The sequence below is a fragment of the Argopecten irradians genome, chromosome 8, assembly GCF_041381155.1.
Source record: "Argopecten irradians isolate NY chromosome 8, Ai_NY, whole genome shotgun sequence".
Classification (NCBI taxonomy): domain Eukaryota; kingdom Metazoa; phylum Mollusca; class Bivalvia; order Pectinida; family Pectinidae; genus Argopecten; species Argopecten irradians.
The window spans coordinates 17,358,900-17,372,820 of NC_091141.1; the positions used below are offsets into that span (position 1 = coordinate 17,358,900).

Genomic DNA, 13,921 nt, shown 5'->3' on the forward strand with positions numbered 1-13,921 from the left:
CCATACTTTGACATATTACCTGTTAAAACTTTTCTTCACTGTGCCGTACTTTGACATATTACCTGTTAAAACTTTTCTTCACTGTGCCATACTTTGACATATCACCTGAAGGAGATAACTGTTTATGTTCCCTTTTGGCTTGTGAAAGACCAAAACTTCCAGGGCCCTGCAACTCCTTAAAAAGAAAGAAGAGTGTCATTTTGATTATCTCCATACAAGATCAATTTCGAACACTTACATTTTAAGTAAAACACATTTCAAACATAATACATTTCAAACGTTTACATTTCAAGTATAATACATAAGAAACACAGTTTGTTTTTCTCTTTTACTTTCAGCATGCTAAGTCAGTTCCTGAGATTCCCTTTGACTAATAGGTTAAAATGAGATGTCCTGTATATTTACCCAAGATGCCCCTCAGTTTGTATATTTACATGAGGTGCCTCCTGACCTCTATATTTACCTAAGAGGACCCCCGGTCTAAATATTTACGTGAGATGCCCCCTGACCTCTATATTAACCTAAGAGGACTCCCGGTCTAAATATTTACCTGATATGCCTCCTGACCTCTATATTTACCTAAGAGGACCCCCGGCCTAAATATTTACCTGAGATGCCTCCTGACCTCTATATTTACCCAAGAGGACTCCCAGTCTAAATATTTACCTGAGATGCCCCCTGACCTCTATATTTACCCGAGATGGCCCGCCCTCTGTATATTTACCTGAGATGCCCCCCCACCCTCTATATATTTACCTGAGATGCCCCCCACCCTCTGTATATTTACCTGAGCTGCCACGCCCTCTGTATATTTACCTGAGATGCCCTACGGTCTGTATATCTACCTGAGATGCCCTGCCCTCTGTATATTTACCTGAGATGCCTCGCCCTCTGTATATTTACCTATGCTGCCTCGCTGTCTGTATATTTACTTGAGATGCCCAGCGGTCTGTATATTTACCTGAGATGCCCTGCGGTCTGTATATCTACCTGGGATGCCCCGCGGTCTGTATATTTACCTGAGATGCCCCACTTTCTGTATATTTACCTGAGATGCCCCACGGTCTGTATATTTACCTGAGACACTCCGCGGTCTGTATATTTACCTGAGATGCCCCGCAGTCTGTATATCTACCTGGGATGCCCCGCGATCTGTATATTTACCTGAGATGCCCAGCGGTCTGTATATTTACCTGAGATGCCCCGCGGTCTGTATATCTACCTGGGATGCCCCGCGGTCTGTATATTTACCTGAGATGCTCCGTGGTCTGTATATTTACCTGAGATGCTCCGCGGTCTGTATATTTACCTGAGATGCTCCGCGGTCTGTATATTTACCTGAGACGTTCCGCGGTCTGTATATTTACCTGAGATGCCCCGTGGTCTGTATATTTACCTGAGACGCCCCGCGGTCTGTATATTTACCTGAGATGCCCCACGGTCTGTATATTTACCTGAGACGCCCCGCGGTCTGTACTTGTAGAAGAGTGATCATCGTCCTCTTCCTCCCACTCCTCCTCGTCCCATTCTTCTGTACTTTGTTGTGTGGTGTATCCCCCACCCACGGGGTAGTCCCCACCCCCTGTATCGGCCGGTGTATTCTGGTATTGATAGTTGTAACCATTTGTAGTAGATGTTGAGTACTGGCTCGCTCTCGGGTCGTCAGGGTAATCTTCTGTCACTGAGGGTGTAGGAATCGGTGGTGGGGGAGGAGGAAACGACGGTTCTGGGGGCTCCTCAGATATCTGGTAATCAAAAGATTGACATTGGCTGTAGAAATCAGTATTTATTTCCTCAATTAAAACTGTCAATCTCCAGATCTTTTAAACATAATCATTTATATAAGATATTTAAGAAATCAAAATCCTTTAGATATTCACACTTCAAACGTATGCTGTTTTTAACAAAAAAAGAGTAAAAGAACATGTTCATAGAAGTTCAGAGACGCTCCAGATCTGTAATTTAATTGATTTTATGAAGATATGTGAAAGTGGCACCATGTTTATCAGCTACCTAAGCCAAGATACCAAGTCTAGCTAATGTCAAATGAAAGATTTAAGTTACTCTATAACCCTATCATATGCCATTTATAATACATCAAAAGTCCTATTAATTTTTTAGTTTTAGTTTTTTCCCTTTCTGAATCCCATCAAATATCCTTGGCATTTTGATAATTGACATTTCCACCCAGACAGATCTAAATGAAGTGATATAGGTATAGATACCAACCTGTAGATATGCTTCTGGTACCAAACCTTGGTGTCCCAAGTCATTGCGTGCCTCCCACCATCCATCTCCAATGTCCTGGAAATACAAAATGTACATACAAAATAATATGATAAAGATATATTAACTGGGAATCCGAATAATCAATATTTTACACTGTTTCATTGATGCTTTCTCCAGCAGGACAAGTTTACTGGCTATATATGGAACTAATACAAGTATTATATGATTATACATAAACAGACCCCTATTTTTTTTATTAAATTTTTTATCATTTTGAAATCAACATTTTATGTTCAGTTAACCTATTGATTCATTTGCTTAATGGACATGTGTTTAATTTAGAGGAGCTTCAATATATCTTCAGGGGTTAATGTGTTGCTGCAACTTTTATAGATCAAAGACCCGTGTTTAATTCTAATAAGGCCAAAAAAATAACATGTCTGTTTAGGGTTGCCCGACTGACCCTAATTTTTTACCCCCGACCCTATTTTTTTCCCACTTTTCCACAAATTTTTTTTTTAAAGTCGGAATTTGGATCTCAGACTCCGGTTCCGGCCATTATTTAAGAGTGAGACACTAAAAAAAAAATCCTCCCGCCCTACCGACCCTATTTTTTCGCCATTGTAACCCTAAACAGACATATATTTTTGTTTGGCCTAAAGCATTTTTAATTTGTTGGTGCTACTTAATATTTTTAATATTTGAAAGATTATCAAACTCCAATAATTTTACTGCAGTTTATCTACTATGAAGAGAACACGGTTTAACCATATACAAATATATATACATTGTATGAATCATTTATACAAAATACCATACCTATGGCTTAATTGATATCACTAATTACAATTGTAATCAATGTTAATTTGAGGTCACTGATGAAGACCCTGTATTTTGTTGATCCAATTAAACTTTCAGGTAAACCTATTTCTTAAAGTATAAACATACTCAGATAACTGAAAGTATAAATATACAAGTGAGTTAGCGAGGTTTGACAGCTAGTATATATCTATACCCTTAGTCACGGTTCAGTCTGAACTAATGTGGGAATGGCATTTATAAAGCTGTATGTATATACCCACAGATAAAGAGCTTTCCTCAGATGACCTTTGACAGATTGTAACATCATTACATCATCCATACACAAAAGTACGCTACCATATTCTACCCATTAAATGCCCCATATAAGTACCCCACCTTAATTTTCTGGGCCTTAATTTAAGTTCACTTGCCTTGAATTGAAATCCTTAATAACTGTAGATTGAAAATATGAATACCATAAAGTTTCTTTAATCATTTCTTTTACAAATCAATTTGCGGCTTTTATTTAAAAGTTTTGTGAAAAGTCTTCTAAAATTTGGTCACATTTAGTTTCCCACCGCCCAACCCCCCCCCCCCCCCCCCCTCTTCTTAGTCTCAATTTTCTAGCACTTATGGGTAGAATACACGTACGGTATCTATATTGTTTGTAAATGTTGGAATGTTATGACATAATACTATGTGATGAATCCACCTCTACCTGTTACATCTTCTGATTCAATATCTGATTCACTGATCCTTAAGGTTTGAAGCAATAGATCTCTCCTATGTTATCAAGTTCAGAAAGATGATACAACTGTTAAGTAACGTTTGATTCACACTGTATCCGAAGACATTAATATCAAACAAAATACTGTAATTTACTAGTTGATATTTGAGATGTATAATATGTACATGATACAGCCCTACATATTCACAGGTAAAACAAAAATTAAAGTGTGAAGTAAAATGAAGATAATTCAAGATAATTTTTTTTTCAATATGAATGTTAAGTATGAGAGAGTTATAATTACTAATTCTTATAAAGTCTGTTGTGTTTTTATATTCATGATAATCTATATATCATCAACAAAAGCAACGAAAATTTCTACTCTACCAATATTTACTGTCATACAGTATTCTGCATTTCCATATTACAGAGTTATCTGCACTTGCGGCTAGGTATTGATAGTGACGTCACTGGTTCGTAAGCTTAACGTCATAATTTTCTGAGAAAAAGTTGTGAATTGCACTCACAAGATAATGACGTCACAATGGATACCTATACTGGCAAGGGAGCTAACTCTGTAATATATAAAGATGGAATATTATTCCTCAGATATAAGTAGAGATCAAGGTAAACAAATCCATGCATTATGTTCCACAAATTATTTCTGGATGCTTTTAAGGGACACCTACATACATAAGCCCACATACTAAACAGAAAAGTGGCACATCACAGGAAGTGACATTCTGCTCATCCTCTTATACTGTACATCATCTTATATTGTATCCGGTTAAAGTGTACACTGTAAGTGGAGCCTTGTGTCGATGGTTGCTACAATCTTATCATAACCATGAGTCAAGGATGTGTTCATGCCAGCTCTCTCAGCATTCACTAAAAACTGCAATAGGTCAAACTGCCACTGAGCTATATCCATCTACTTAACAGGAAAAAAGGCCTTGAGCTGTCAACAAGTTACTCTACAGTGTCTCAGTGTTCATGATACAGGGATACAGGCCAAGAGCTGTCAACTCTCACTGTTTACAGTCAACTCTCATTGTCTACAGTACAGGGATACAGGCCTAGATCTGTCAACTCTCATGTCTACAGTACAGGAATACAGGCCTAGAGCTGTAAGCTCTCACTGTCTACAGTACAGGGATACAGGCCTAGAGCTGTCAACTCTCACTGTCTACAGTACAGGGATACAGGCCTAAATCTGTCAACTCTCAATGTCTACAGTACAGGCATACAGGCCTAGAGCTGTAAGCTCTCACTGTCTACAGTACAGGGATACAGGCCTACAGCTGTCAACTCTCACTGTCTATACTAGAGGGATACAAGCCTAGATCTGTCAACTCTCATGTCTACAGTACAGGGATACAGGTCTTGAGCTGTCAACTCTCAATGTCTACAGTACAGGAATACAGGCCTAGAGCTGTCAACTCTCTATGTCTACAGTACAGGAATACAGACCTAGAGCTGTCAACTCTCACTGTCTACAGTACAGGGATACAGGCCTACAGCTGTCAATTCTCATGTCTACAGTACAGGGATACAGGCCTTGAGCTGTCAACTCTCAATGTCTACAGTACAGGAATACAGGCCTAGAGCTGTCATCTCTTACTGTCTACAGTACATGGATACAGGCCTATAGAGCTGTCAACTCTCAATGTCTACAGTACAGGGATACAGGCCTAGAGCTGTCAACTCTCACTGTCTACCGTACAGGTCTAAGCTTTCACTTCTCACTGTCTACAGTACATGGATACAGGTCTAAGCTGTCAACTCTCACTGTCTACAGTACATGGATACAGGCCTATAGAGCTGTCAACTCTCAATGTCTACAGTACAGGGATACAAGCCTAGAGCTGTCAACTCTCACTGTCAACCATACAGGTCTAAGCTGTCAACTCTCACTGTCTACAGAACATGGATACAGGTCTAAGCTGTCAGCTCTCACTGTCTACCATACAGGTCTAAGCTGTCAACTCTCACTGTCTACAGAACATGGATACAGGTCTAAGCTGCAACTCTCACTGTCAACAGTACATGGATACAGGTCTAAGCTGTCAGCTCTCACTGTCTACCATACAGGTCTAAGCTGCAACTCTCACTGTCTACAGTACAGGGATACAGGCCTTGAGCTGTCAACTCTCAATGTCTACAGTACAGGAATACAGGCCTAGAGCTGTCATCTCTTACTGTCTACAGTACATGGATACAGGCCTATAGAGCTGTCAACTCTCAATGTCTACAGTACAGGGATACAGGCCTAGAGCTGTCAACTCTGACTGTCTACCATACAGGTCTAAGCTGTCAACTCTCACTGTCTACAGTACATGGATACAGGTCTAAGCTGCAACTCTCACTGTCTACAGTACATGGATACAGGTCTAAGCTGTCAACTCTCACTGTCTACAGTACATGGATACAGGTCTAAGCTGTCAACTCTCACTGTCTACAGTACAGGGATACAGGTCTAAGCTGTCAACTCTCACTGTCTACCATACAGGTCTAAGCTGTCAACTCTCACTGTCTACAGTACATGGATACAGGTCTAAGCTGTCAACTCTCACTGTCTACCATACAGGTCTAAGCTGTCAACTCTCACTGTCTACAGTACAGGGTTACAGGTCTAAGCTGTCAACTCTCACTGTCTACAGTATATGGATACAGGTCTAAGCTGTCAACTCTCACTGTCTACCATACAGGTCTTAGCTGTCAACTCTCACTGTCTACAGTACATGGATACAGGTCTAAGCTGTCAACTCTCACTGTCTACAGTACAGGGATACAGGTCTAAGCTGTCAACTCTCACTGTCTACCATACAGGTCTAAGCTGTCAACTCTCACTGTCTACAGTACAGGGTTACAGGTCTAAGCTGTCAACTCTCACTGTCTACAGTATATGGATACAGGTCTAAGCTGTCAACTCTCACTGTCTACCATACAGGTCTGTGCTCACTCTATGGATAGCATTTTGGGCATTTTGCTAATGGTAGACACTAATTGCTAAAATAAAAATAATCATTTTAGCATTTTTTGCTAAGCCATTTTTTTTGCTGAAGAAAGAAAATAGATTTGTAATTTCATTTTTTTCATTCTGAATACCTGAGCTATCAAATTCATGATTCAAGATGGAATTTAAGTTTCTAAACATTTGTCATTCCAAGTGTTACACTGAAAAAATAAGGCCTGGTTATGGCCTTGAGGAATAGGGAGGAATATATGGAATAGTATGAAAATATCATGTTCTTTTGTTATTTTCTAAGTTTACTTTTAACAATTAAAAGCATTGCACATTTTGCCCTATGCGCTATTGTAGATATCACTCATATTTTTAGTAATTTTTAAAGGACAAAAAAGTGACTTTGTGGAACACTAGCTTTGTTCTACTAAAAACATTTCTTTTTTGCTTAAGAAAAAAGAAAGGTTTTAGCAACTTTTGCTAAGGTGTTTTCTGATCTAGAGCTACCAGAGCAGGTCTTAGCTGTCAACTCTCACTGTCTACAGTACATGGATACAGGTCTAAGCTGTCAACTCTCACTGTCTACAGTACATGGATACAGGTCTAAGCTGTCAACTCTCACTGTCTACAGTACATGGATACAGGTCAAAGCTGTCAACTTTCACTGTCTACAGTGCATGGATACAGGTCTAAGCTGTCAACTCTCACTGTCTACAGTACATGGATACAGGTCTAAGCTGTCAACTCTCACTGTCTACAGTACATGGATACAGGTCTAAGCTGTCAACTCTCACTGTCTACAGTACATGGATATAGGTCTAAGCTGCCAACTCTCACTAAAGTATTGCAACACAGGTTAATTTTTCACTTCACACACAGTATTTATACATATATATAAATCCAAATGTACAGGAGCTCAAACTTTCTTGATCAGTTTCTGATAACCTCAAGCATCCGACTGGGACCAGTAGAGCCCCCACCACACTGATTTAATAGATAACCCAGGCTCCCTTCACTATAACTACACAGATAGATTCACCAGCTGCCTGAGATATGTTAACATCTATCAGTACTTGAGAAATAAAAGAGAAAACAGTTGCGATACAGACTCTGATATAAAACGCATGTTACTTTACCATATGGTTTATTTAACAAATATTTAATGCTTCAGTATAGCATGTAGTGTACATGTAGTAATGCATGTGTTGAAGTATATCCCATACCAAACTTACATAGAAAGACAATGTTTTAGATCTTAAAACATTCATCTGAGTAGGTAAATCAATTCTCAATCCATGTCACAGAATACATTAATTACATGTGTACAAAGATACATGTACCAGTATTAATATGTTATCAAACTTAAAATATTTGTGCAATGAAAGGAAATATTTTTAAATAATTGATAAGTGATTATCACAAAATATTTGTGTTGTATGCCTGCATTTTGCTGCTTAATTAAGCCTGACTTTATCAGTAGATATAAAAGCCTATCACACCGATCACAATAGTATATAACTGAATAAGATAACACAGAAATAAAATCTGTTTTATATTTGGAAACTTATGTCACATCCATAAGTATGTACAGTACATATTTATAATTTGCATGTTGCATTTTGAGAGTATAACCAATAGTTTTAACTTAGGTAATCATAATTAATTGAAATTGTTGTCCAGCCCTCGGTTATTTACAGCATTCTTAAGATTCCTATAACATTTTGTAAAATTCATATTTCCAGAATTTTTTTATCATGATTTGAAAATTGCTGTTAAACTGTAATTAGCCTAATCACTATTAGAACAACTGGGCCGAGGAGGCCACCTCATATCTTGTTCATGTTTCCAACATCTAGGAGACAACCTGTATAAGGCTTAGCCTGTTGTTTGATCCCTTTTCATATTTTGTATGAAATAAAATTTGTTGAAATTGAAAAATATCTTGTTCCAATATAGATTATGCACATCTATACTGTTTAAGGAATATATTGATGCCACCAAGTTTTGTTGAAATCCCTCCTGTAGTTGAGAAGTAGTCAGGTTGATCAGGATCAGTGGATATATATTGTTGTGTCTACACAGACGGACACAAACCTGAATCCACAATATCTCTGTCTACACAGACGGACACAAACCTGAAACCACTATATCTCTGTCTACACAGACGGACACAAACCTGAATCCACTATATCTCTGTCTACACAGACGGACACAAACCTGAAACCACTATATCTCTGTCTACACAGACGGACACAAACCTGAAACCACTATATCTCTGTCTACACAGACGGACACAAACCCCAATCCACTATATCTCTGTCTACACAGACGGACACAAACCCCAATCCACTATATCTCTGTCTACACAGACGGACACAAACCCCAATCCACTATATCTCCTAACTTTGTCGTTGGGATGGGTAGAGGGAGGTTGGGGGTCAGGATGGATGGGTTGGGGGTCAGGATGGAGGGGTTGGGGGTCAGGATGGAGGGGTTGGGGGTTATAACTCTTGCTTTCATAATATTTTTGTCAGGGTTTGTGCACATGTACATGCACTCACTTACATATACTATTACAGCTAAATTTGTAGTACACTGTACTTTAAAAAAAAAACACTAATGCACCACAGGTAGGAAATGCTCACTTGACTTTAAAGTATATTTATACTTTTGCTTCTCAGAATGACATTCATTTTTCTATTCACAAGGATATGTCTAAATATGACCTAAGTTTTAGTCCTTAAGATCTGTGATGTGGCTTCTAGGGTGGCGCTGTCAAAGTTCAAATTAGTACACTCTTACATGATCAAACTCATCCATATATGGAAGTATGTGTGATCAAACTCATCCATATATGGTAGTATATGTGTGGAGGAATCAGATGTTACATGATCAAACTCATCCATATATGGTAGTATGTGTGGAGGAATCAGATGTTACATGATCAAACTCACCCATATATGGTAGTATGTGTGGAGGAATCAGATGTTACATGATCAAACTCACCCATATATGGTAGTATGTGTGGAGGAATCAGATGTTACATGATCAAACTCATCCATATATGGTAGTATGTGTGGAGGAATCAGATGTTACATGATCAAACTCATCCATATATGGTAGTATGTGTGGAGGAATCAGATGTTACATGATCAAACTCACCCATATATGGTAGTATATGTGTGGAGGATTCAGATGTTACATGATCAAACTCATCCATATATGGTAGTATATGTGTGGAGGAATCAGATGTTACATGATCAAACTCATCCATATATGGTAGTTATGTGTGGAGGAATCAGATGTTACATGATCAAACTCATCCATATATGGTAGTATGTGTGGAGGAATCAGATGTAATGATCAAACTCATGATCAGAAACTCATCCATATATGGTAGTATGTGTGGAGGAATCAGATGTTACATGATCAAACTCATCCATATATGGTAGTATATTGTGAATCAGAGGTATCAGACGGTTACATGATCAAACTCATCCATATATGGTAGTATGTGTGGAGGAATCAGATGTTACATGATCAAACTCATCCATATATGGTAGTATATGTGTGGAGGAATCAGATGTTACATGATCAAACTCATCCATATATGGTAGTATGTGTGGAGGAATCAGATGTTACATGATCAAACTCACCCATATATGGTAGTATGTGTGAAGGAATCAGATGTTACATGATCAAACTCATCCATATATGGTAGTATATGTGTGGAGGAATCAGATGTTACATGATCAAACTCATCCATATATGGTAGTATGTGTGGAGGAATCAGATGTTACATGATCAAACTCATCCATATATGGTAGTATATGTGTGAAGGAATCAGATGTTACATGATCAAACTCATCCATATATGGTAGTATGTGTGAAGGAATCAGATGTAACATGATCAAACTCATCCATATATGGTAGTATGTGTGAAGGAATCAGATGTTACATGATCAAACTCATCCATATATGGTAGTATGTGTGGAGGAATCAGATGTTACATGATCAAACTCATCCATATATGGTAGTATATGTGTGGAGGAATCAGATGTTACATGATCAAACTCACCCATATATGGTAGTATGTGTGTGGAGGATTCAGATGTTACATGATCAAACTCATCCATATATGGTAGTATGTGTGGAGGAATCAGATGTTACATGATCAAACTCATCCATATATGGTAGTATGTGTGGAGGAATCAGATGTTACATGATCAAACTCACCCATATATGGTAGTATGTGTGAAGGAATCAGATGTTACATGATCAAACTCACCCATATATGTAGATGTGTGAGGATCAGATGTTACATGATCAAACTCATCCATATATGGTAGTATGTGTGTGAAGGAATCAGATGTTACATGATCAAACTCATCCATATATGGTAGTATATGTGTGAGGAATCAGATGTAGACAAACTCATCCATATATGTAGTATGTGAAGGAATCAGATGTTACATGATCAAATCATCATATATGGTAGTATGTGTGGAGGAATCATACATGATCAAACATCCACATATATATGGTAGTATGTGTGTGGAGGAATCAGATGTTACAGTGATGTTACATGATCAAACTCATCCATATATGGTAGTATGTGTGGAGGAATCAGATGTTACATGATCAAACTCATCCATATATGGTAGTATATGTGTGGAGGAATCAGATGTTACATGATCAAACTCACCCATATATGGTAGTATGTGTGTGGAGGATTCAGATGTTACATGATCAAACTCACCCATATATGGTAGTATGTGTGGAGGAATCAGATGTTACATGATCAAACTCATCCATATATGGTAGTATATGTGTGGAGGAATCAGATGTTACATGATCAAACTCACCCATATATGGTAGTATGTGTGTGGAGGATTCAGATGTTACATGATCAAACTCACCCATATATGGTAGTATGTGTGGAGGAATCAGATGTTACATGATCAAACTCATCCATATATGGTAGTATATGTGTGGAGGATTCAGATGTTACATGATCAAACTCATCCATATATGGTAGTATATGTGTGGAGGAATCAGATGTTACATGATCAAACTCATCCATATATGGTAGTATATGTGTGGAGGATTCAGATGTTACATGATCAAACTCATCCATATATGGTAGTATATGTGTGGAGGAATCAGATGTTACATGATCAAACTCACCCATATATGGTAGTATATGTGTGGAGGAATCAGATGTTACATGATCAAACTCACCCATATATGGTAGTATGTGTGTGGAGGAATCAGATGTTACATGATCAAACTCACCCATATATGGTAGTATGTGTGGAGGAATCAGATGTTACATGATCAAACTCACCCATATATGGTAGTATGTGTGGAGGAATCAGATGTTACATGATCAAACTCACCCATATATGGTAGTATGTGTGGAGGAATCAGATGTTACATGATCAAACTCACCCATATATGGTAGTGCACGTGTGAGTGTGGAGGATTCAGATGTAACAATCATGTGTTTTTAATTATAAACAAAAGTTGTATTTCAGAACAAAGTTAATTATAATTAATTTTCTTAGTCAGTATATACATGTACATAGGACAATGAAAAAGGACTGAAATGTTTGAATAACAACTGGCAAAGTTGTGAACAATTATATCAATATGGTTAATCTAAAATACCTGTGGGACAGTGTGGGTCTTAATATCAGATAAAATCTACACCTGTTCTAGCCCCTAGCCCATGGCCAGTTCCCATATCTATATACATGTGGTCCCATCAGTACTGTAATGTTATTGTCACAGTACTAGTGCTATACCAGTTTACTGTTTTCCTTTTACTACTTTTATTACACCAATAGCCAGATATAAGTCATTTTTACAGCATTTCTATCACTTTATAAACTTGTGAGTTAGGGGCATTGTCTCCTAATGTAACTTTCTTGGCTGTGTTTATAAGATTGGTCCTTTTTATTATCAGTGTGATCTTTTTATATATAACATATATGTCTCATAACTACTATACATTATCTTTCTAACAGACAATCTAACAGAAAACATGAAATATTAAGTTATTTCTATAGCTATCACTATTACTAAAATATAAAGAAATATTACATAAACCAGTACATCTAGATCTGTCTGAACGTCTGCAAATATTTTTGGAGTCGATGAATTACTCTACAAATTGTGAATGCCTCTGTTGTCATTATAATACTATGAAGATTTGAATTAGCTTAATAACTAAGCGAAACTTAAGAATGGCTTAAAGGTAACAGTGATTTTTCAGGAAATTTTGGGGAAAAGGTTTTTTTGTGAATTTTTGATGGCAAAAAGACAAGTTTTGGGAAAAAGTTACCAAATACTGAACATGGTATTATAGGTGATAGATATTGTTAAACAGTAATTAAACTGTTTCATTTTATCACAAGGTGAACCATCAAAACAGCTTCAGAGTAGTATGTTTTCAGGTAGAACAATGAGGGAAGAGAAGTTGGTTTCAGATTTACAGGTTTCATTAGTTTTTCTGCGATTTGACTTGAGAATTTTTCATTGTAATTGCATGGCAAAAATTAGAGGGGTTTGGCATTGAGAATGGGGTCGTTTATTGACCTTGGTTATATAAGCAGAGAAAAATCACTGGATAATCACAAACTCATGATCATTGATATTTGAAATAAAATCTAAATTAGTATGTTATGACCAAATGCTAAACTACATGTATCATCTAAGTGAAGGATGCTGCTATCATGCATATATATGTCTATAATAATTTGATATGACAAGTATCTATATTCTCTTGTACATGTATTTGAAACTGTAGTTCTTCTCTTTATTTACAACTCAATTTTGTATTGTAGCATGGACAAGTACTACATTCGGAGAGTAAAAATTCCAAGTAAAGTATTAATTAAAGGTCTATAATTAGGTGATTACAATTACCATAGAATATCTTCAGAGCTGCATGCAGAACCACAAATATCAGGGTTAATTATTATGCTATTTCAATCACTATTGCATCTAAAACATTATCCTGATAACCTTCCTTGGTGTGCTGTCATGCACCAGGCTGTAATTATGTGTGACAGACAAATGGTTACAGCCCTTTGGGCCATCAGACCAGTGTTATCTTTCTCCTCCTATACATTTATGATGGCATGTACAGACATTAAATGTCAGATGGACATATGGCCAAAACTTCAAGTATCAGA

General features: G+C 37.4%; 1 protein-coding gene across 2 annotated transcripts in view; it reads right to left on the minus strand.

Annotated features, from left to right (window-relative positions):
• Positions 1–13,921, minus strand: part of LOC138329534 (sorting nexin lst-4-like) — a 40,246-nt gene that overhangs the window by 23,386 nt on the left and 2,939 nt on the right. For both annotated transcript variants that reach the window (XM_069276595.1, XM_069276596.1), the window contains exons 3-5: positions 2,230–2,304; positions 1,455–1,745; positions 63–175 (exon numbers count right to left, since the gene is read on the minus strand). In XM_069276595.1, coding sequence (XP_069132696.1) covers positions 63–175; positions 1,455–1,745; positions 2,230–2,304 — 479 coding nt within the window. The remainder of the gene's footprint in view (positions 1–62; positions 176–1,454; positions 1,746–2,229; positions 2,305–13,921) is intronic.